At 36.6% G+C, this 21,672-nt stretch overlaps 1 protein-coding gene across 1 annotated transcript; it reads right to left on the bottom strand.

Moving 5' to 3' along the window:
- Positions 1-14,667: 14,667 nt before the first annotated feature.
- On the bottom strand, positions 14,668-15,801 carry LOC142607049 ((S)-8-oxocitronellyl enol synthase CYC2). Its single transcript, XM_075778458.1, has one exon. It carries the CDS (start codon positions 15,799-15,801, stop codon positions 14,668-14,670), a length of 1,134 nt encoding a protein of 377 aa, XP_075634573.1.
- Positions 15,802-21,672: the final 5,871 nt, after the last annotated feature.

Below are 21,672 nucleotides of genomic sequence, written 5' to 3'. Positions count from 1 at the left end.
ATGGACTCTTGGGGCCTATGGACTTTAATGAATTTCCAGTTTGTGAAGCTTGTTTGGAAGGTAAAATGACCAAACGACCTTTTAATGCAAAAGGTAAAAGAGCTCAAGATTTGCTAGAACTAGTACGTTTAGATGTATGTGGTCCTATGTCAATCCAAGCAAGAGGTGGTTATAAGTATTTCATCACCTTCACTGATGATTACTCTAGATTGGTTATGTGTACCTAATGAAACGGAAGTCCGAAACTTTTGACAAGTTCAAAGAGTTTAGGGCTGAAGTTGAGAATCAATTGGGTAAACACATAAAGGTCATTCGATCTGATCGAGGTGGCGAATACCTTCTTGGTGATTTTAAGGATTACTTGATTGAAAATGGGATTATATCCTAGTTGACTGCACCTGGAACTCCACAACAAAATGGTGTAGCAGAAAGAAGGAATAGGACTCTTTTAGATATGGTTAGATCCATGATGAGTTATTCGACTCTACCAATTTCTTTTTGGGGATATGCCTTAAGTACTGTAATGTATCTTCTGAATTTAGTACCTTCGAAGTCTGTTCCTAAAACACCTATAGAGTTGTGGAATGGGCGTAAGCCTAGTATGAGACGTCTCCACATTTGGGGCTGTCCATCACATGTGTTGAAAGGAAAGTCGGACAAGTTACAGTCTAAAACAGAAGTTGTTTTCTTTGTAGGGTATTCAAAAGGAACAGTTGGAGGTTTATTCTATAGTCATAAGGATAATAAAGTGTTTGTTAGCACAAATGTCAAATTCTTGGAAAATGACTATATGAATAATTTTACTCCTAGAAGTAGAGTTGTCTTAGCTGAAATGAATGAACATGTAGTTAAACAACTAATGGATAAAACTAGGGATGATGTGAATGTATTAGATACACCACAAGATACTACTTATGATATGTCTAGTACAAAGGTGCCTCGTCGTAGTGGGAGAATTGTTCAACCTCCTGTGAGATTTATAGGTTTGGGAGAAACTTATTAAGCTATCTCAAAAGAGGCTGAATCGGATCCTTACACTTATGATGAAGCAATAAATGATATAGATGCACATCATTGGGTCCAAGCTATGAAATCTGAATTAGATTTGATGTATTACAATCAAGTTTGGGATCTTGTAGAGGCGCCTAACGACATTAAATCTATTGGTTGCAAATGGGTTTACAAGAGGAATAGAGGAATAGATGGAAAGGTTGAAACCTTTAAAACAAGACTAGTGGCAAAAGGGTATACACAAAAAGAAGGCATTGACTATGATGAAACTTTTTCGCCAGTAGCCATGCTTAAATCTATCAGAATTTCCTTATCCATTACTGCTTATTATGATTATGAGATTTGACAAATAGATGTCAAAACTGCATTTCTTAATGGCAATTTTGAAGAGGAAATCTATATGTTGCAACCGGAAGGTTTCATAGCAAAGAACCAAGAGCATATGGTATGCAAGTTGAAAATGTCCATTTATGGACTTAAGCAAGCATCTAGGTCATGGAACATCGGATTTGATCAGGCAATCAAATCATTTGGTTTTGAACAAAATCTTGATGAACCATATGTGTACAAAAGATATCAAGACAAAGTAGTAATGTTCCTAGTGCTTTATGTTGATGACATTCTACTCATTGGAAATGATGTAGGAGTAATGCCATCAGTTAAAATTTGGTTGTCAAGTCAATTTGATATGAAGGACTTGTACAAAGCTAACTATATTCTAGGAATCAAGCTTTGGCGAGATCGAAAGAATAGGATGTTGGGTTTGTCACAATCTGGATATATAGATAAGGTTCTAGAACGGTTTAGCATGCAAAACTCCAAGAAATGATTACTTCCTTTTAGACATGGAGTTCCTCTATCTGATGACCAAAGGCCTAAGACTCAAGAGAAAGAAAACATGATGAGACAGGTTCCTTATGCTTCTGTGGTAGGAAGTCTCATGTATGCCATGCTTTGTACTAGACCAGATATTTGTTATTCAGTTGGCATGGTCAGCCGATATCAATCAAATCCATGACCAAAACATTGGCAAGTTGTAAAGCATATTCTCAAGTATCTAAAGAGAACGAGGGATTATATGCTTGTTTACCAGTGTGAGGATTTGATTCCCATTGGCTATACAGATTCTAATTTTCAGTCGGATCTAGATTTCAGAAAATCTATGTCGGGTTGTGTTTTCACCTTGGGAGGTAGAGCCATAAGTTGGAGGAGTGTTAAGCAATCTTGTATTGCTGACTCCACCATGGAAGCCGAGTATGTTGCTGCTTGTGAAGTAGCAAAGGAGGCTGTTTGGCTCAAGAAATTCCTTTCTGATCTTGGTGTCGTGAGAATTGAACAAGTTCCCATCACATTATTTTGCGACAATCGTGGAGCTGTTGCACAATCCAAGGATCCAAGGAATCACAAAAAAGGAAAGCACATAGAGAAAAAGTATCACATCATTCGAGACATTGTTGCTCGTGGAGATGTGGTAGTAGCAAAGATTGATGGTGCAAAGAATCTAGCAGATCCTTTTACCAAAGCCTTGCCTCAAAGGACTTTCGAGTCACATTTGAAGGAGATGGGAATTAGATTAGTACACAATAGTCTTTGGTGCAAGTGGGCGATTGTTCAGATTAATGCACTTTACTTGTAATTGGGTAGATCTAGAATGTGTTTAATACTTCAAAAAACCTTGTTTCAAGACCAAGTGTTAAAGCCATGCAAGTCTGACCAAGATTCAAGTGTGAAAAGTTATGTTCATTAAAACTCGACAGCTAGCATCTATCGAGCCTTAAATAGCTGTTCCAGCCCCGTGGCTCGATAGCAGCTCAACAAATAGGGTATCTGTCGAGGTTTATGAAATTTAGATTTTTTAGTCTGTTTTTCCTCCAATCCCTGATTATGTGTTTAGGCTTTCTTTTCTCATAACCCTAGACATATAAAAGGATTATTTTAAGGGTCGTATCAGGTTACATAGCCAAGAGCACAATTGCACAAGAGCATAATTCATCAAGTGTGACCAGAAACCTAATTTGCCCTAGTTCTTGAGAAGCTGCAGTGTTTTGTACACCATAGGGTTTTGTGACCAAACAACTTCGTGATCTTCCTGTGTTGAAGAACAGAAGAACTTTGCAGCCAACCTTCTTCTCTAGTTGGTGACTAAAGTCGCGTACTGGGATCCGTGCAATTAGTTATTCACGTACTAGGAGTCGTGCATTGAAAATGAGAGATTATCATTACAAAACAAGTCTAATTGGGTATTGGGGTAAGGATTCAACTGTAGGTTGATATAAGATATTGGGATTCCTTTACTTGTAACCGCTTGTTATGATAATAGTGAATTTTCAGGATTGGTGACCTTAAAATCATCCGGTGGAATTTTTGCCTTGTTGGTTTTCCCCATTCGTAAACAAATCACTATGTCAATTTATTTTTCGCTGCATTTTAGTTTATTGGTGATTTGTTTGTGCTCCCACGCGTTTGCATGTTAATTTGATTAATTAATAAACTTGGCTAATTAATCAATTAATTCATCACAAAGGATCAATACATTCTTGGCCTATCAGACTTCCCTCATGGCGTAGTCCTCTTCGTCGAGGATCAAACACCTTAGGTATGATTGGGAGAAACCTCTCTTTTATAGTACATCCGCTATCAGCTCGAAGTGTGCTGCCTAAACTTTCAATCGTCGAGATTCATCGCGATCTTCGAGAAGTGCCCCGTTCTTAAGGTAAGAGACGATTGGATTTGTCCAATCAGAGCCCTTTGGAATCATCTATATCTCCAATTCCTCAATGGCGGGGGACTGCTGAAAAAAGGATAGGACTTGTCGATCGACCATAATGTGTTCTGTGGATGCAGCTTTGGCCAATCGATCGGTGTGTTCGTTTTCTTCTCTCGGGACTTGTAAGAACTTTACTACAAAGGTTTGATTCGTTTGTCTTTTGATAAGGTCGAGATACTTTTTCATTCGTTCGCCCTTGGCTTCGTAGTCCCCATTGATATGCCCAATGACAACCTAGGAGTCGCTATGAAGGCCGACTGCTAAGGCCCTAGTTGCTTTGGCCAAATTGAGCCCCATGAGAATGGTTTCGTATTCGGCCTCATTATTAGTTATCGGGAATTAAAGTCGAACGGCACGTTCGATGATGTCTCCTTCGGGGGATCGAAGGACCACTTTGATCCCTCCAGCTTGTTTGTTGGACGATCCGTCCACTTGAACCTTCCAAGGGGTTCCACCTCAGTCGTCGGTTTCGCTCATCGTGAATTCTGCAATGAAGTCAGCTAAGGCCTAGGCCTTGATCGCGGTCCTCGAGCAGTATCGTATGTCAAATTTGCTCAGCTCTATCGCCCATAAGAACAATTGTCTGGCGGTCGCTAGTTTATCCATTGTCTTCCAAAGAGGCTTGTCAGTTTGAAGCACTATGATATGTGCTTGGTAGGAGGGCCTAAGCTTACGAGCTGATGTGATCAAACCGAAGGCTAACTTCTCCATGGGTGGGTATCTCGCCTCCGCCCCCCTGAGTGCTTGGCTTGTGTAGTACACTGGTAACTATACGTGATCCTTTTCTTGGATCAAGGCCGAACTGACAGCCATGGGAGATACGGTCAAATATAAGAAGAGGTCTTCATTGGGTTTTGATGGACTTAGGAATGGTGGGGAGGCCAAGTATGCCTTCAGTTCTTTGAATGTTTTCTGACATTCGTAGGTCCATTCAAAAGCTTTCCTCAGGATCTTGAAGAATGGTAGGCATTTGTCCATTGCTCTTGAGACGAATCTATTGAGTGCTGCGACTCTTCCGTTTAGGCTTTACACCTCCTTGACGTTCTTCAGGGGGCTCATCTCCAAGATCGCTTGGATCTTATCAGGATTGGCTTCAATATGCCGTTAGGATACCATGAAGCCAAGGAACTTTCCCAACAATATTCTGAATGCACATTTGCTAGGGTTAAGCTTCATTCTGTAGAGGCGAAGAGTCCCAAACACTTCCTCAAGATTATTTAGGTGGTGATCCTCCTCTTTGCTTTTCACCAACATGTCATCTACGTATACCTCAACGTTCAGTCCAATCTGTGGGGGCAAACATCTTGTTCACAAGCCTTTGGTATGTTGCTCCTGCATTCTTTAGTCCGAAGGGCATGACCTTGTAACAAAAAAGGCCTTGGCTAGTGACGAACGATATTTTCTCTTGGTTTAATTCCTCAAGCTTGATCTAGTTGTATCTGGAATAAGTATCCCTAAAGCTTAACAACCGATGTCCAACCGTCGAATCCACAAGGAGGTCGATCCGTGGGAGGGGGTAGCTATCCTTTAGGTAGGCTTTATTTAGGTCAGTGAAGTCCACACACATTCTCCACTTCCCATTCGCTTTCTTGACCATGACCACGTTGGCCAACCATTCGGGGTAGTAAACCTCTCTAATGAAGCCTACATCCAATAGTTTATGGACTTCTTCAGCAATGGCATCGTCCCTTTCTTGGGCAAAAACCCGTTTTCTTTGGCAGATGGGTGGAAAGGATAGGGAAACATTGAGTTGACGGACCATGATGCTCGGGTCGATCCTAGGCACGTCTTCATGGCTCCAGGCGAAGATGTTCAAGTTGTTTCTTAGGAAAAGAATCATCCTATCCCGAATCGACGGGTTGGCTTGCCGATGCGAGTGACCCAATCCAGGTGTCCTTTGTCCAGGGAGATGGTCTCCAATTCCTCTGTCGGCTCTACACTTACTTGTCGCTCTTCAATATTTATGGTGGCCACTCGTTCGTCTATCTCCATCATGGCCACATAGCATTCCCGGGCTACCACCTAATCTCCTCGGGCCTCTCCTATCCCATATTCCGTTGGGAACTTCAGTAGTAGGTGATATGTGGATGTGGCTGCCCTCCATGTGTTAAGCGTCAGTCGCCCTACAATGGCATTGTAAGCTGACGAGCAATCCACTACCAAGTAAGTGACATCCCTTGTGATTTGTTGAGGATAGGTGCTGATGGTAACTGGCATTGTAACAGATCTGACAGATATGACCTTTGTTCCAACAAAGCCCACTAGAGGGGCATTTGATGATGTGAGCCGTTCCCTACTAATCTTCATTTGTTGGAAGGCTGGATAGTAGAGGATGTCGAGTGAGCTTCTGTTGTCCACCAAGACCCATTAGGCATTGAAGTCGGCAATGGTCAGATTGATCACCAAGGCATTGTCATGCGGGTGATGGACCTGTTGGGCATCCTCCTCAGTGAAGTTGATCACCGAGTCGTCCATTTGAAAAAGCTTGGGCGGACAACCTGTCAGTTGGACATTTTGCACCATCCATGGGTATGTCTTCCTCGCTTTCCTTGAGGATCCAACCATTGCGCCTCCCCTGACAATCACTCTTATTTCTCCAAGTGGGGCTCTAGTTCGCTCCTCAACCTGTCGGTTTGGTTCCTAGTCCCTTAGTGGGTTTTCTCCTGACCTTTCTCACCTTACGAACGGTTGCAATTTTCCTTGCCCTATGAAGGCTTCTATCTATTGCTTTAGGTCATAGCAATCAGAGGCGTTGTACCCATGGTCACAATGGAAGCGACAATACTTATTCCTCGGCCTTCTGTTTGGGTCACCCTTTAGCTTACCGGGTCATGCCAAAGCGGGGTCATCCCTGATCTACATTAAGACCTGATCAAGTGGGGCGTTGAGCGAAATGAAGTTGGCCATTATACCTGGCGGGGGTCTTGACCTTCGTTCATCCCTTCTATCGCCTGTTCTGGCTACCTTCCTTCCCTTCTCCAAGTGGGAATCGTCATGCTTCTCTCGCTTCTTCGGTCAGCCCCCTCTGGCAATCATGGCATCCTCAACATTCATATACTTCGTGGCTCAGTATAACATGTCAGCCATGGTCTTCGGGTCATTCTTGTAAACTGAGAATAAGAACTTTTCCGATTGGAGTTCGCTAGTGAAGCCATGACTAGGACCTTATCGTCAGCTTCGTCGATTAATAATGCCTCCTTGTTGAACCGAGTGGCATATGACCTTAAGCTCTTGTCGTCCCGCTGCTTGATGTTTAGAAGGCTTGCTGAGGACCTCTTGTACCGCTGACCTCCAATGAAATGTGTGACAAAAAGCCCACTCAACTCCTTGAAGGTTGAGACGGTATTGGGAGTTATCTTGCTGAACCATCCTTGAGCTGGTCCTTTGAGTGTGGTAGGAAAGGCTCTACACATGATCTTGTCCGGGACCCCTTGCAGATGCACGAGGGTCTTGAATGATTCCAGGTGGTCGAGAGGGTCCCTCAATCCATCATAGGCTTCCACTTGCGGCATTCTGAACTTGGCTGGAAAGGGGAAAGATGTGACCGGTGCAGTGAAAGTAGAATCGGTGCGATGGACTAGTTCGTCCAAGCTAGTTGATACCCATCCCTTCAGGACATTCATCATAATATCCATCTTCTCTTTCATAGTTTACATCTCCTGCGCCATGAGTAATGCGCCGACTTCCAGCTCAGAGGGATGATTGGTATCCTACTGGTCCAATTGTCATTCCAACTCGTGGTTCTATTGAGTGAGCTGCTCAACCGCTGTAGCCAGGGTTTGTACTTACCTCTTCAATGCATTGGGTGGGTTCCCAGTCTCCCGGTTGGTGGTGGTCATTGGCCGCGTCTGGAACATACAACTCTTTATCTTTGAAACGGCGATATGATTTATTACTCGTATTCCCACAGACAGCGCCAACTGATGATGCACAAAAATTGTTAGTGAGTTTATCATCCACACACGTGCCAATGGGTGTACTTGAAGAACAGAAGAGGAAAACCAATCAAAGGGCACCAGTGGGGTACTGGTCAAAGACTCTCCGAATGTTAAGTCAATGATCAAAGAATCTATGAGAACTCAAGAGTGCGAGAGCTAGGGAGAATTCACATACCTCAAGAAGGGTAAGGTTTGTGGCTTATATAGTGGTAGAAAGCTGACCTGAATCCCTTGATACAGGGAAATTTCCTTGTACAGAGAAAGGTCCCAAGATACTCAAGATCACCTTACCATTTATAAGAAAACTGATTGCATGATAGGGTCTTTGGTCGTAGTGTGCAAGTAATTTCCATGTAAGGATGCGTGAATGGGTCCCATGTAAGCCGTGGGGAAACCTTAGGGGATGGGTCGTCCGGATCAGGGGTAGTCTGACTCGTCGACACTTGGAGGATCGTCCCTCGCAGGGGCTGGTCATCTTTCTTAGGGACTAATCGTCCCTTTTGAGGGACGATCTTCCCTTTCAAGTTTTAGCCGTCCCTTTTTAGGGTTGGTCCAAAATTTCCCTCATCAACTATTATTATTATTAGTACTATTTTCCTATGTAACTAAGCTCTAAGAATTCATACCTTTTGCTTATATTGCCAACTTAATGGTATAATTAAAAATAAATAGGCAAATTACAAATTACTCACCTATGGTTTAGTCAAAATTTAATAAGTTACTTATATGTGGTTTGAAATTTGACACTTTTCCCACCTGAAGTTAACTCAGTTAGATTTTTATGACTCACCTCTGTTAAAAATAAAGCTAAATATGTAATTTTGCTCAACTTTTATGTCACTCTTCCAAAAATACAAAAAACATAAAAATACAAGATCAAATAAGATCAAAAAGAATTCATCAGAACACTTGCATCATAAGATTTCAAACTACAAGTAGGCAAATTAAATTTGGTCAAACCTTAGGTGGGCTATTACAAGTAGGCAACTTAAATTTTAGTCAAACTACATATTGGTAAGTTATAATTTACCAAAAAAAATAAATATCCACACCTATTGGGCTATTACAATAGCCTAAGCCTCAAATAGTTCCAGGCAGTAATTTAAAATTTAACTATTTAGGAAGGTAAAGAAATCCGCAAGATTTATATAAGCGAAAGCTAGTTTGCAAATTCTGATAATTACAAGTTTACAACTAATGAAACTTGCATCTGATCAAAACTACCATTTTAAGCATCACCTTATACAATCATCTACAAATAACCCACTTTAAATATAACACATTTTACAAAAAGAGATATAATCTAACACACCACAGCAAAACCATCAAATATGGGTCTAAACTTCAAAGAAATGCAATCTAACAATACCCATTAAGCTTTTTATCAGTAAAGAATCATAAAAATTGATTTTTTTTCTCAAAACCCATAAACAAAATCTTGATTCCTGAATGAAAGACAAAATAAAGAACACTCTTTTATCCATTTATTCCCAACCCCACTCAAAAAAAAATCATGATTCCAACTATATAATATATATATATATATATATAAATATATATATATATATATATATATATATATTAATTTCTACAAATATAAAGCAATAATCTCTATATATAAAAAAAGCCAATGATATAATTTTAGAAAAGCTTTGGGGTCAAAATATAATTTTAGAAAAGTTTTGGGGTCAAAATATTATTTTGGAATAGTTTTGGGTTCAACATACAATTTTGAAAAAGTTTTGGGGTCAAAATATAATTTTAGAAAAGTTTTAGGATCAAAATAAAATTTTGGAAAAGGGAATAAAACTTTTTTACTTTGAAAAATCATTCCATAGAAAAGCATATTAAAGTATACCCAAGCATATTGATCTATGGCAACATTATTCATGAGAAAAGTTAAGAGCAACAATAATAAAAGTGCTATAAATTTAAAGACAAGTAAAATGTTGAAAAGTAAATGACAAAGAAAATAAAATGCTGGAATTTAAATGACATTGAAAATAAAGTTCTGAAATTTAAATGGCGTTAAAGTAAAGAGCTTGAAATATAAAGTGCTGGAATTTAAATGACATTGAGAATAAAGTGCTGAAATATTATAAAGGTTCATTAAAAAAAGGGTTTTTTAGAAGTCCCTCTTAAATAAACCTTAATCTCTTTCAAGCCCTATGAGTGTTTCATAAAAAAGAGATGGGAGTTCTAAGCCATCAACCATCCTTATGAGACATACCCATATTGTGCTTTACTTTGAGGTTTAAAGCCCATTTAAGAGAGATGAACATAAAATCTTTTTTATTTAGGTGTTTAGATAGTAGTAGTAGTAGTAGTAGTAGTAGTAGTAGTGTGTGTGTGTGTGTGTGTGTGTGTGTGTGTGTGTGTGTGTTAGGGTCATATTTTATTGTAATTGACTAATCCTTTGAAAAAATGCATTTTACTTGCATTTGGGTAAATCTAAGATGGGTTTAGGACTTCAAAAAACATGTTATTTCAGTCAAGTATAAAAGACATGAAGATTGGTCCAAGAAACAAGTGAAGAAAAGTTGTTCATTAAATCTCGACAAATAGCTTGATAGATGTCTGTTATTGAGACTTAATGTGAAGCTTGATAGATAGCTCGACATCAGCTCAATCTATCGAGAACTACGATTTCAGAATTTCCAGATTTGAAATTCAGCCCAGTCTTGTAAGGCTTATTTTTAAAGGCTATCACACCCGAATACACAGACCAAGAGATTTATTTTCTCTGTGTGAAGCTACTGTGCTTGTACACCATAGAGTTTTATAACCGAGTGCTTTCAGATCTTTATTATCAATGAAGTGAAGAACTTTGCAGCCTACATTTGCTCAAGTTGCTGGAGTTAGTCACGTACTTGGGATCTGTGCAAAGAGTTAGTCACAAATTAGAGGTTTGTGCATCAAAGGAAAGAAGGCTACTACAAGATCAAGTTCAATTAGATATTGGAGCAAAGGTTCAACTGTAGGTTGGTATTTTGGGATATGCCAAGGGTAGTTGGTAAGATTCCTTATATTTGTAACCACTTGATTGTTAATTAGTAGAATCTTAGAAGTGGTGACCTTAAAATCACCCGGTGGGATTTTTGTCTTGCGAGATTTTTCCCATTTGTCAACAAATCACCGTGTCAAATTTATTTTCCATTGCATTTAGTATTCTTGGTGATTTGTTGGTGCCTTCACAATTTGCATGCAAATTAAACTTAATTAATCAACTTGGGTAATTGAATAATTAACCAGGGTCAAGCTATCTTAACCCAACAATACACACACACACACACATGCAATAAAGTAAAGGGGAGAGAGATTAAGCAATAAATTAAAGGGATGGCATAAAAGTAATAGGGGAGGAATTACTTGAAATTAAAATAGATGACAGAAATAAAGGGGGAAGGAATTACTTGAAATTAAAATGGATGAAATAAAAGTAAAGGGGAAGGGATTACTTGAAATTAAAATGGATGACATAAAAGTAAAGGTGAAGGAGAGTACTTGAAATTAAAATGGATGACATAAAAATAAAGCAAGAACATAAAAATTCCTAGATGCCTAGATTAAATGGGATTTATTCCCCCTAACCCTAAGGTTGTACTTCCTATTTAAAGTCTAGGAGATGGTCCAATACGCATCTAGGAATGTATTCACAACATCACTGACAAACAATAACAATATAGGCATAAAGATAAAGAGATATATACACAACAATATAGAAATTTAAAGCAAATAAAATAAGGAGACAAGATAAATAAAAGAGCTTCATATATATAAATGGATGATGTTTACATGGGAGAAAAAAGAAAATGGGATGAGTTTACTTATGGAAAAACTATCCCATCCCTACAAGCTTACCCACAAAAGATTGCAAGTAAAAATGGAAGAGGCTTTTTGTTTTGTGATGGGTTTCCTAAAAGAGAGGGGAAAGAAATTTTTTCATAATTTTCTAGGGATTTTTCTAGAATTTATCCACTCTAATTTTCTATTTTTCTTCCTATTTCCTCTCCATTTTTTCTCATATTTTTTTACAAAAAATGGGGGTATTTACAGAAGAGTGTGGAAAATGAGAGGCTAGCTAAAGTGTAGCATGTTACACTTATCTAGCCGCCCAAGGCAAGGAGCGGCTAGCTGAGTGTAGCATGTTACACTTCAGCTGGCCTCCCATTTTTGCAACATCATCAGACTGTTTTGTCTTTTTCTTGTTTTCTGGTCCGAAATTTGTGTAGTTATTTGGAGGCCTTTCTGAACTCTGTTTTCTTCGAACTTTATATGCTTAGAAATATCTAGATGTCTAGTTTCCAATGGTCTTGGCCTTGCAGGATTTGGAGTTACGGTCATCGAGATATGGCATCCAGAAGGAAGGTGACATAGTGCTAAAAAATTTGTGACGTTTTTCTTTAAAAAAATTGTATCTTCCCATCCGGGGTAGATATCATCGAGCCCATTTTATAAGAAGTACCAAGACCTTGTTCTTCAAGATGGTTCAACCGGATTGCTCCAGTTTTTGCCTAATCGGTATAGTTTATTGTGCGAAGTTAACCCAAAAATTGCCTGTTTTTCCTAAAATGAAAAAAAAACAAAGTGAATATATTATTAGGGTTTTTGTACTTTGGTGATATCTAATCCATTTTAACTCCAATTTTGGCCCGTAAACTATCCTCTCGAAAGGAAAAATATGCCTTATGAGATGATCCAAAATTCAACATGATCCAATGATTGGATCGAAAAGTCAACTTTTTTATCATACCCATTTAGGGTTTTGGCCTTAGTTGCTAAAAAAAAGGGTTTTTAAATGTTTTACCCTTTGATCCACTATCCAACCATGTTGTATTTATTTTTACCCTTTGGCTTTGAAACCTGTAATTTTGCCCTTTTTCGACTTTTTATTTTTATTTTAACATTTGTTTTGATGTGTGAATCGAGACTGAACAAAATACAGTATCAACAGGTTTAATCAATTTATTTAACACTCATAAAGAGAAAACTATGTAATACTGTTAAAACCATTATCAATTTGAAAATATTCAATAGATAATTATTTTATATTAAAAAGACTCAAACATGTTTTTGCATATCTTTGGATAGTAGAAAATTTCTCGTAATAACTACCCAACATCATATTTATAGGGATGGTAGAAATTTTTAACTATTCACTGTATTTTTCTCTCCAAAAAAACTATGTATGATTCATAAGTTATTGGTAAGCACAGTTTATGGGTGATTGTAATGATGATCACATATCAGTAGTAGCCCCAAAATTATTTTCAAAGGAGTTCAATAAAAAACATAAATTATAAAAACATTTAAAACAAGAAAAAATTTGAATATATCTATATCACAAAAAAAAAAAAAAAAAACCCAAACACATGAAGTTTTACGATTGCCTTCTATGAGGTTTTATATTTTGAAATTGTTACATGATATCTTCATTAGCAATCCTATGAGCCACATCTCTTTCAATGTACACAGCTAAACAATCATTGATCATCCATTGATATTCCATATGATTGATTTATTTCAAAATTTTTAAAATCTAAATGAGATTTTTCTAAGGTTTAAGAATTAAGATTAAAATATTTATACTGTTGGGATTTGTTTTCCCAGATTTTAGATCAAATTGATTTATTATTGGATTTTTTTTATTTAAATTGCTAAGATATTATTGAGAGGATCATATTCAAACTTATTTCAATTGGGCTTTAAAAAAATTTAATTTATGCGGTTCAAACTTCTATTTTAGGGGGGTCAAAAAAAATTAAAATAAATTATTTAAAAAATTTCATTTGAACCCCCTAGGCTTCAAGTGGAGCGGCCCCTATCACATATGGCTTAAGGAAACCCATATATTCCTTAGCGATGTTGTATAAATGAAATATTGCTTTTTAATTTATTAGCAAAATTTCTAACTAATTTATCAAAAAAATAAAAACTATTCAAACATATCCCTTGCATTTTTTTAATTGATGTGAGGTAGTTAATTTTCAAATTAGTGGTGATCGCTATGTATTTGAATATACCAATCAACTGTTTGAGTAATAAAGTAAAATAATTTTGTGATGAATTTTAATTACCATGAATATTTCCATAAGAAAATAGTAGATATTATATTATTTTCATTTTTTACTTGAGAAAAAAAAAAATCATCATATTTCTTGCTACTAATTGGTTTAATTGTTGTACTAGTGAAGGAAATGATAATATACTGTACCGACTCACTGGGTCCTAACAAATTTGGTTTTATCACCACCAAAGTTTCTCCCCCAAACCAAATAGCTCAAAAGTCAAAACCCAATTCCACATTTCTCCAATTTCGATTATTTGAAAACAAACTCTTCTCACTTATTTCTGTCTCCACTTCTTTTCTTCTAATTTACCATTAATTATATTGAACTGTTAGTAAATTTTCCTCTAAAAAAATTGTAAGTAATTTCGAAAAAATGAGTGCCAAATTTTCTCTCTCCCCATTTCCCTCAAAAATTTCTCTCATATCTTATAATACCCATAAATTCGTGCTCAAGCAATATGCAGCCAAATCAGTCCAACCCGGGGGAACAAAAAAATTCTTATATTAAATGTATGGTACAAAATAATTATGTATCCAAAAGTAACAAACAGTTAATGCAGCTCCCCAAGATGAACAACATGGAACACAAGTCACAAGTTAGGCTTAGGCTGCTACCACTTTAAGACAAGATGAGGAAAAAAAGGGGGGAACACTTATATATGTAGAGAACAAGGCATCTGCATTTATTTAATTAGCCAATAACATCTGGTAGATGAACATTAAATAAATAAATAAATAAAAAGACAACAAGAAAGGCAGTCAACTAGCACATGCAATGGACAAGCTGCTCCTAGTAATAGTTTTTATTTTATGTAAAAACCAGTTTGTGGTGCTCACATCCTGCATTAACTAGCCTATCCAAGATGAAGTCAAAGCTAGCTCTAAGGAATGAGTTTCTCGCCTCTCATTAAATCAATCCAAAACAAGATTGAATTCAATGTCTTATACTTTACTGTAAATCCAAGCCGATCGGCTTTGTCTCGTGTCCCCAATAATTTAAATGGGCATCGAAACAACATGTCCAAGAAGGCCCAATTAGCCAAATCTTCCACCTCCGTTTGAACCAGCCCTTCTTTTATTACAATCTCCTTCCAAACTGTTTTCTTGTCAGCCATGCCTATTTCAAACCAAAGATCTTCCACAAACATGTTTTCTGGTACTTCTACACCAATCTTTACACACAGAGCTGGCCAGATCTCCTTCCAAGTAAAACTGGGGCCATTGATTGCGTTAAAAGCTTGGCCATCAATGGATGATGTTGCATCATTGGTGGCTGCCCAAATGTGCTGTTCAGCTACTAATCGAGCATCTGAGCCATCAATGCAGGTCTCTTCCCAACACTCCCTTGTCCCTCCAAAGACAAAAGGGAGATGTAGATGTTTACAAATTGCTCCATAAACACATAAGCCACCCATGAAATTATACAGAGTCCTAGTAGAACTACCCATTAACAAACCAGGCCGGAGCACAGACCAAGCTACCTTACCAGCTAGCCTCTCCTTGAGCAAGTCCTCTAGGTCATAGTAAAAATTATGACTTGTACTACTTATCCTCGGACATTCTTCATTGTAGTAACGAACTTTGTGGTCAAAAGGGCCTTCTAATGAGATATAGTGCTTCATACCCGTCTGCAGTGACACATGCTTTAATGCCTTTGCTGTGGGAAGAATGGCATTCAAAGCATTGGACATCATGTCCTTATTCTTCTCGCAACACCCTTGGCTATCCAAGGGAAACTGGCTTGCCCAAGTGATCCAGAAGATATGGGTCACATCTTGTAAGAAAATAAGTTTTTTTTGGGTTTCTAAAGGGTTTAACAAATCACATGAAATGAAATGGAAGTTAGGATTTCTTATTGGTATGCTCTCAGGGTTTCGAGCTATACCATAAACCTTCCATTTGGACTTCAAGATTAGCCTTCTTGCAAGCTCCCTTCCAACTAACCCTGTAACCCCAAATATGACTGCCACATGATTAGTGGCAGCTTCATTTCTATTAGATTCTTGAACTGCCATTAGCACAATTTGTTGGATATCTTGCCTCAGTTGGAGCTTTGGAAACCCTTTTTATAGGAAGACATTATGAGCTCTTTTGGTTATATTGCTCTAATAAAATTGTTTAAATATTATGAAAATACGTGTGGGTAAAAAAGTGTTATGAAAATAAATGTTGTATTGTTTAAATAACAAAAACTGTTATTTAAATTCCCCTACAAAACACCCCCTATATTATTATATATGAATCTTATGTTGTGCAATAATATGACCTTCTAACTATCTTTTGTGAGATTCCTAACTTCCAATTAATTAATGGCTAATGTGACCTCCCTTCTTTTAAGAAATCTAGTTGTAATCAAGATAAGCAACATCCTTATTTAAATGGCTTCTTTGTGCTCTTTTTGAAAACACTCAGATTGTAGGTTCAATTTCATCAACTATAAGGCTTTTGGATGTATCTCAGGGGTAAAAAATAGAATAATCTTACCAAAAGCCAAAACACTACTTTCTTATACATAAGCTTCCTTTTGAAAATGAAAATAAAAAAATAGCAAGTGTTATGATTTAAATTAGAAACAAACAACTTTTCTGCCATAACTGTTTAATGACTAACTTGCCGGCGGATTGTGCCCCTGGCCGTAACTTTGCTGGCCTTGTGGTTGCAACAAATTTTAAAATAATGTGTTTTAAATCTAATTTAAACCTAAAGTTTTTCAATGGTCAACGCATTCCCTGTATTGTTCAACCGAAAAAAATGGCATTCCCTATATTATAGGGAAAACCCTATATGCATGGTTTCAAGACCCCATTTCCTTAATTGGTACAGCTCGATTCTTGTATCAAGCTCAACCAACATATTTTTTTATACTAATATATAATTTTTTTCGCTATACCTGGAAAGCTTTCCAGCTTTGCTATGAAAGACTTTTTTATTTTTTATTTTTTGAGACAACTGCTATGAAAGACTTGAATGTTAATTTGTTGCACCCCAAGGCATGTTGCACTCACTTAGCTATGACCTGAAATGCATTTTCTGGTAGGCAGGGCCACGCGGGAGAAGGTAGGTAGCCCTTTTGCTTTAAACAAGTGTAAGTCGAAATAAACAACTTTTGAGCCAGAACATTGAATTGGAATTGGTAAATTATGAGTTGTGGAATAAACAAGAAGTGAAAGTGATTATTTACAATTCATAGTCAACAATATATATATATATATATATATAAACATTTTTAATATATATAATTATATTCGAATAAGATTTAATTCTAAATATGTCTGACAGCCCAAGGCTCTAACCACCAATAAGAATATGACATTTGTCATTGTCACTCACTTAACCCAACTAACGAAGTGGTCATGTGTAATGCACATGATAGAACACATGTTATCCTCCTATTGGTAGTTGGAGCCAAACCTTTTCCATTATGTTTAGAGGGGCTCGAGACAAACAAGCTCATATTGAGCATGAAGGGCTCATTTGGCCTAGGGCCAAATTCCATCCGCGAACCTCAAGAAACAGGTCTCGCTTGGTCATGGGGATGACAATCAATCAAAAACTAGATGATAAAACCGATAAGGTATACTGGTTGATTCAAACAAGCCGTAGGTACATAAGCTTAAGTCTAAATTCATGAAAGGCAAATACTTCAAAGCAGTCAAGATACCATAAAAAAGTTCGTGGCAGTGGAAAGCAATTCTAGTGCTAGAGATCTCATCACTAAGGGAGCTTGCCTTAAGATTGGCAATCAAATGAGTAGTATTGATGGGAATTTTATGGGTTTCAACCCTAATCAAAATTAAAACGACTCCGATTCTTTTCTCCACAAATTAATTGAGTCTTAATCAAATATTGACAAATTCTATCCACCTACCATAATATCATTGCCCCAAACTCCAATGGGAAATTTTCTTCTATGCTTGGCTTTTAAAAGTCAACCAAAAATGACTCTAGTGTTAGAAGTTGTCTCAAGTTTGGAATTTGACTTGGTTTGGGTTTTTTTGGTGTGAAAAGTAAGCGTGTTCTTCTTCCACTAAAAATTTGCACATCTTGTCCACCAATAGATATTGGAGTATTATAAATAAACAATATTACAAAAGGTTTGGTGGCTTTGGCCTTTAATAAGTTATTAGGAGTAACTCTATGCGCCCTTAAGATTCTAAAATTCTATCTATTTATTTTGAAATGAGTAAATTATATGTTACCAACTTACCATAATATTTTTCTTTTTATAGTTCACTATTACAATTCTTTAGACCTAATTAAATTATTAATAATATGACAAAATCTGATCCACTCATTTCAAAATGGATGACTAAGATTTTAGGATTGTTTGGGAAGCAAATTGGCAAAAACAATAGAAAAATTATCTTAGGTTTCATATTTATTTACTTTGGAGTGTTTCAATGTAATATGAACTATTTTATAGTACTCACTTAGAAAAAGTAGAAGGGTAGAACCCGTCAAAGATAGAATCAGTCTTGCTGGCAATTTTAAAAAATTCTACCATTTGCGTAGATGTCTTCTAACTATTTGCATAAGAGCATTCTCATCAAAGATTGTAATAATTTTAGCATTTAGCATCTCAAAAAGTTACTTTATTCATTTTAACATCTCACTTTACAATACACCCAACATCAAAGGTTTTATTATTTTACCACTTCATTTAAATATTTTTTTTTATTCTTTCTTTATGTTTTCTTTATTCTATCTTTATGTTTTCAAATAACTACCATTAATTACCATGTTTTCTGTACCCAGCAACAACCCTCACACCTCTCTCCTTCACCAAATTTCTCATCCTCGTAGCATCAACAAATGATCCACCTAATCCACTTGATGCATATCATTTCCAAGCACTTCCAATCCCACCAAAAATAGACCATACCACATCAATAAAACCAAAGGGGCAGATATATGGAACATATATATAACCTGAGACCACTAACCCCAACAAACTTGCAGAAAAACAACAACACAATCAATGAAAAAAGTGCAACAATTTATGCAAATTCTAAGGCACTATTAAGGCAAAAACCAATAACTACATTTCAATGCTAGCAAATCTTTAAACTCTTATTGCAAAGTTCCACACCCACATCACCAAACCCTTTAAAGTGAAAACTTTAAGACACGAATCCTGAAACTTTCATTGCAAAGTCGCAAATCCAGTTCACCAAAACCAATAAAATGAAGAATTTGGCCACTAAAATCCTCAAAACTCTTGCATACCCAAATCACAAAATCCCATAAAGAAACCAAGAAATATGGAGAAAAAACACACATATCTGTAGATTCCTGAACCTCTTCAGCAACACAAAAAAAATGAGTCCTTCCGCCATAGATCAAAACTATTAGCCACCAACATCTTCAACAACAGCAACAACAGTAATAACCCAAAAACAAAGAACACAAAGCTCTGGCAACAAACTCAAACCCATCCCAGTACAAATAAAAAGCAAAAGAAAGCTTTTACAAATTCCTTGCACGCATAGTTTTCAGCAACACTAAACTAGCAATGTAGTTTAATAAAAGTTCACATACATAACTCATATGAAAATACAATAAAAACTCACACACTTGAAGTTCCTACGACTCGTCATGTAATTGCCATAAATGATTGATAAGGTCCGATTGGAGTTGAAAATGGATTTCTTGGTCTCTAATGTGTTGATGACTTTGGATGAATGCATAAATCCATTTGCATGCTCACGTGACACTTGTATAGGTGGATTATTCACTTCATCAATTTGTTCATAATCAAAATCTACCACTTTATTTTCATCTCACCCATCTTCAACAATCATGTTATGGAGAATTATGCATGTTTTCATGATTTTTTGGAGCATTTTAGGATAGAAAAATCGTGCATGTCCACGAACAATTGCAAATCGTGCCTGTAGTACTCCAAATGCATACTCAACATCCTTCCTATACACCTCTTAGGCTTTTGCAAATAATTTTTTTTTTCTTGTGGAGCTGGAATTGTTTTCACAAATGTTGCCCACTTTGGATATATTCCATCAGCAAGGTAATATCCCATTTTGTAGTTATTACCATTGATTGAGTAATTAACTGGAGGAGCATGTCCTTGTGCTATCTCAGAAAATATAGGTGACCGTTCTAACACATTAATATCATTATTTGATCCAGGTAACCCAAAAAATGCATGTCATCTCCAAAGATCATATGATATCACTACTTCCAAAATAATAGTCGGCTCACAAATATGACCACAACATTGACATTTCCATGCACATAAACAATTTTCCCATTTCCAATACATGCAATCAATTGAACCTAACATACCTAGAAATCCACGCCTTTTGCCATGGGCTAACAATCTAGCAATGTCTTCATTATTTGGCTACCTCAAATATTACTCAGAGAAAATATCAACCATAGCAATAAAAAAAATTTCCAAACTCTATAAGGCAGTGGTTTCTCCAATCCGGACATATTCATCCATAAAATCACCCATTACTACATACGCTAGCATCCTGAGTGCAACAGTGATCTTTTGAAAGGAAGATAACCCAAGCTTTTTGCCACCATTTCTTTTTTGGACAAAGTACGGATCATGAGCTTCTACCTTAGAAATAATATTGAGAAAAAGAGAACGGCTCATCCGAAATCTCCTCCGAAATACTTTCTCTAGATAAACTGGTGAGTCAGCAAAGTAGTCAAGGTAAAGCCTTTCATGGCCTGCCAAATGGTTACGTCTAATATAGGAACGATGTTTTCATGACATTGAATCCATGACAACTTCTTCGATAATTTCATCCTAATCAGATTCATCAAAAAGCAATTTGCAAAACAAAGAGCTACCCGTGAATACTACCTTCAAGACAAAATTGGAAAGCAAATACATATTTTTGATAAGTAATAAAAACTAACTATATATATATATATTATTCCATTTCAATATTCAAACCATTGCACAAATCCATAACCATCATAATGCCTAGAGTTATTGATTGCTGTAATTCGACTGTGTTGAATAACTATAGTTAGGTTTTAAAAAATTTGCATTATATACATATGACAAAGAAACCGAAGCATTTTAACTTTCATGTATCACCCAAATGCATCAATGGAAATAAAGCACAACAAACTTGCAAGTTGGAACAAATTGGGGAAAAAAATTGCAACCAAGTGTAATATCAAAAAACTTTCAATTACTTTTCCCACTGATTCGTAAATGACATTACACATCATGAAAAGCATTGCACATTGCCTTAAAAACACAGCTGTATAGTGAAACTTTTATTCCAAAAAAAATGTCACAATAGCAAGATGCAAGGTATCCCAATCAGACAAGATCTGAAACAAATGCAAAAGAATGCAGAGTAAATTGTTCCTACTTGAATAAATTTCACACCAAGTTTGTCTAAGAGTTATAGTTGTTATAACATGCAGGTTCAGAATCTTAGATGTCCCTAGGGATTATTTTGCTTCTTAACAACCTTAGAGCATTCACATCCAAACTACCAGATGCCAAATGTATGCCAGATTTAGCATTAAAGCCCAAAAACCCCCCAACACCTGGACTTGTAAATGCTTAGAATTGCAAAAAAAAAAATCCAATACTGCTACAATATCGTCTTACTTTTATGACAGTACTATAGACTATCGTATTTGTTTTTTTAATCCCTTTTATTCTTTCTCTCTTCTCTATGTTAGAATCACTTCTTTCTCAACTCTCTTTCCTGGCCAAAATTGGAAATTAACCCTATTTGCCAAACAATATAATTATTAGGCACTGTTACAAAACTATATTTTTTACTAACATCTCGATTTTGGATAGGGTCGATTTTCATGTTCTGATCAGGTTTGATGTGGCATTTTTTTCACGTGGCGTCTACCTGGAAATCGAGTCTCTAAGACTCAAT

Source organism: Castanea sativa, chromosome 8 (genome assembly GCF_040712315.1).
Source record: "Castanea sativa cultivar Marrone di Chiusa Pesio chromosome 8, ASM4071231v1".
Taxonomy (NCBI): domain Eukaryota; kingdom Viridiplantae; phylum Streptophyta; class Magnoliopsida; order Fagales; family Fagaceae; genus Castanea; species Castanea sativa.
Note: the sequence above shows the minus strand (reverse complement) of the source record. Positions and strands in the feature narration are given on the sequence as shown.

What these genes read in the sequence shown, in the direction of transcription:
- LOC142607049 (XM_075778458.1), bottom strand. Translation starts at nt 15,801, where the DNA reads ATGGCAGTTCAAGAATCTAATAGAAATGAAGCTGCCACTAATCATGTG.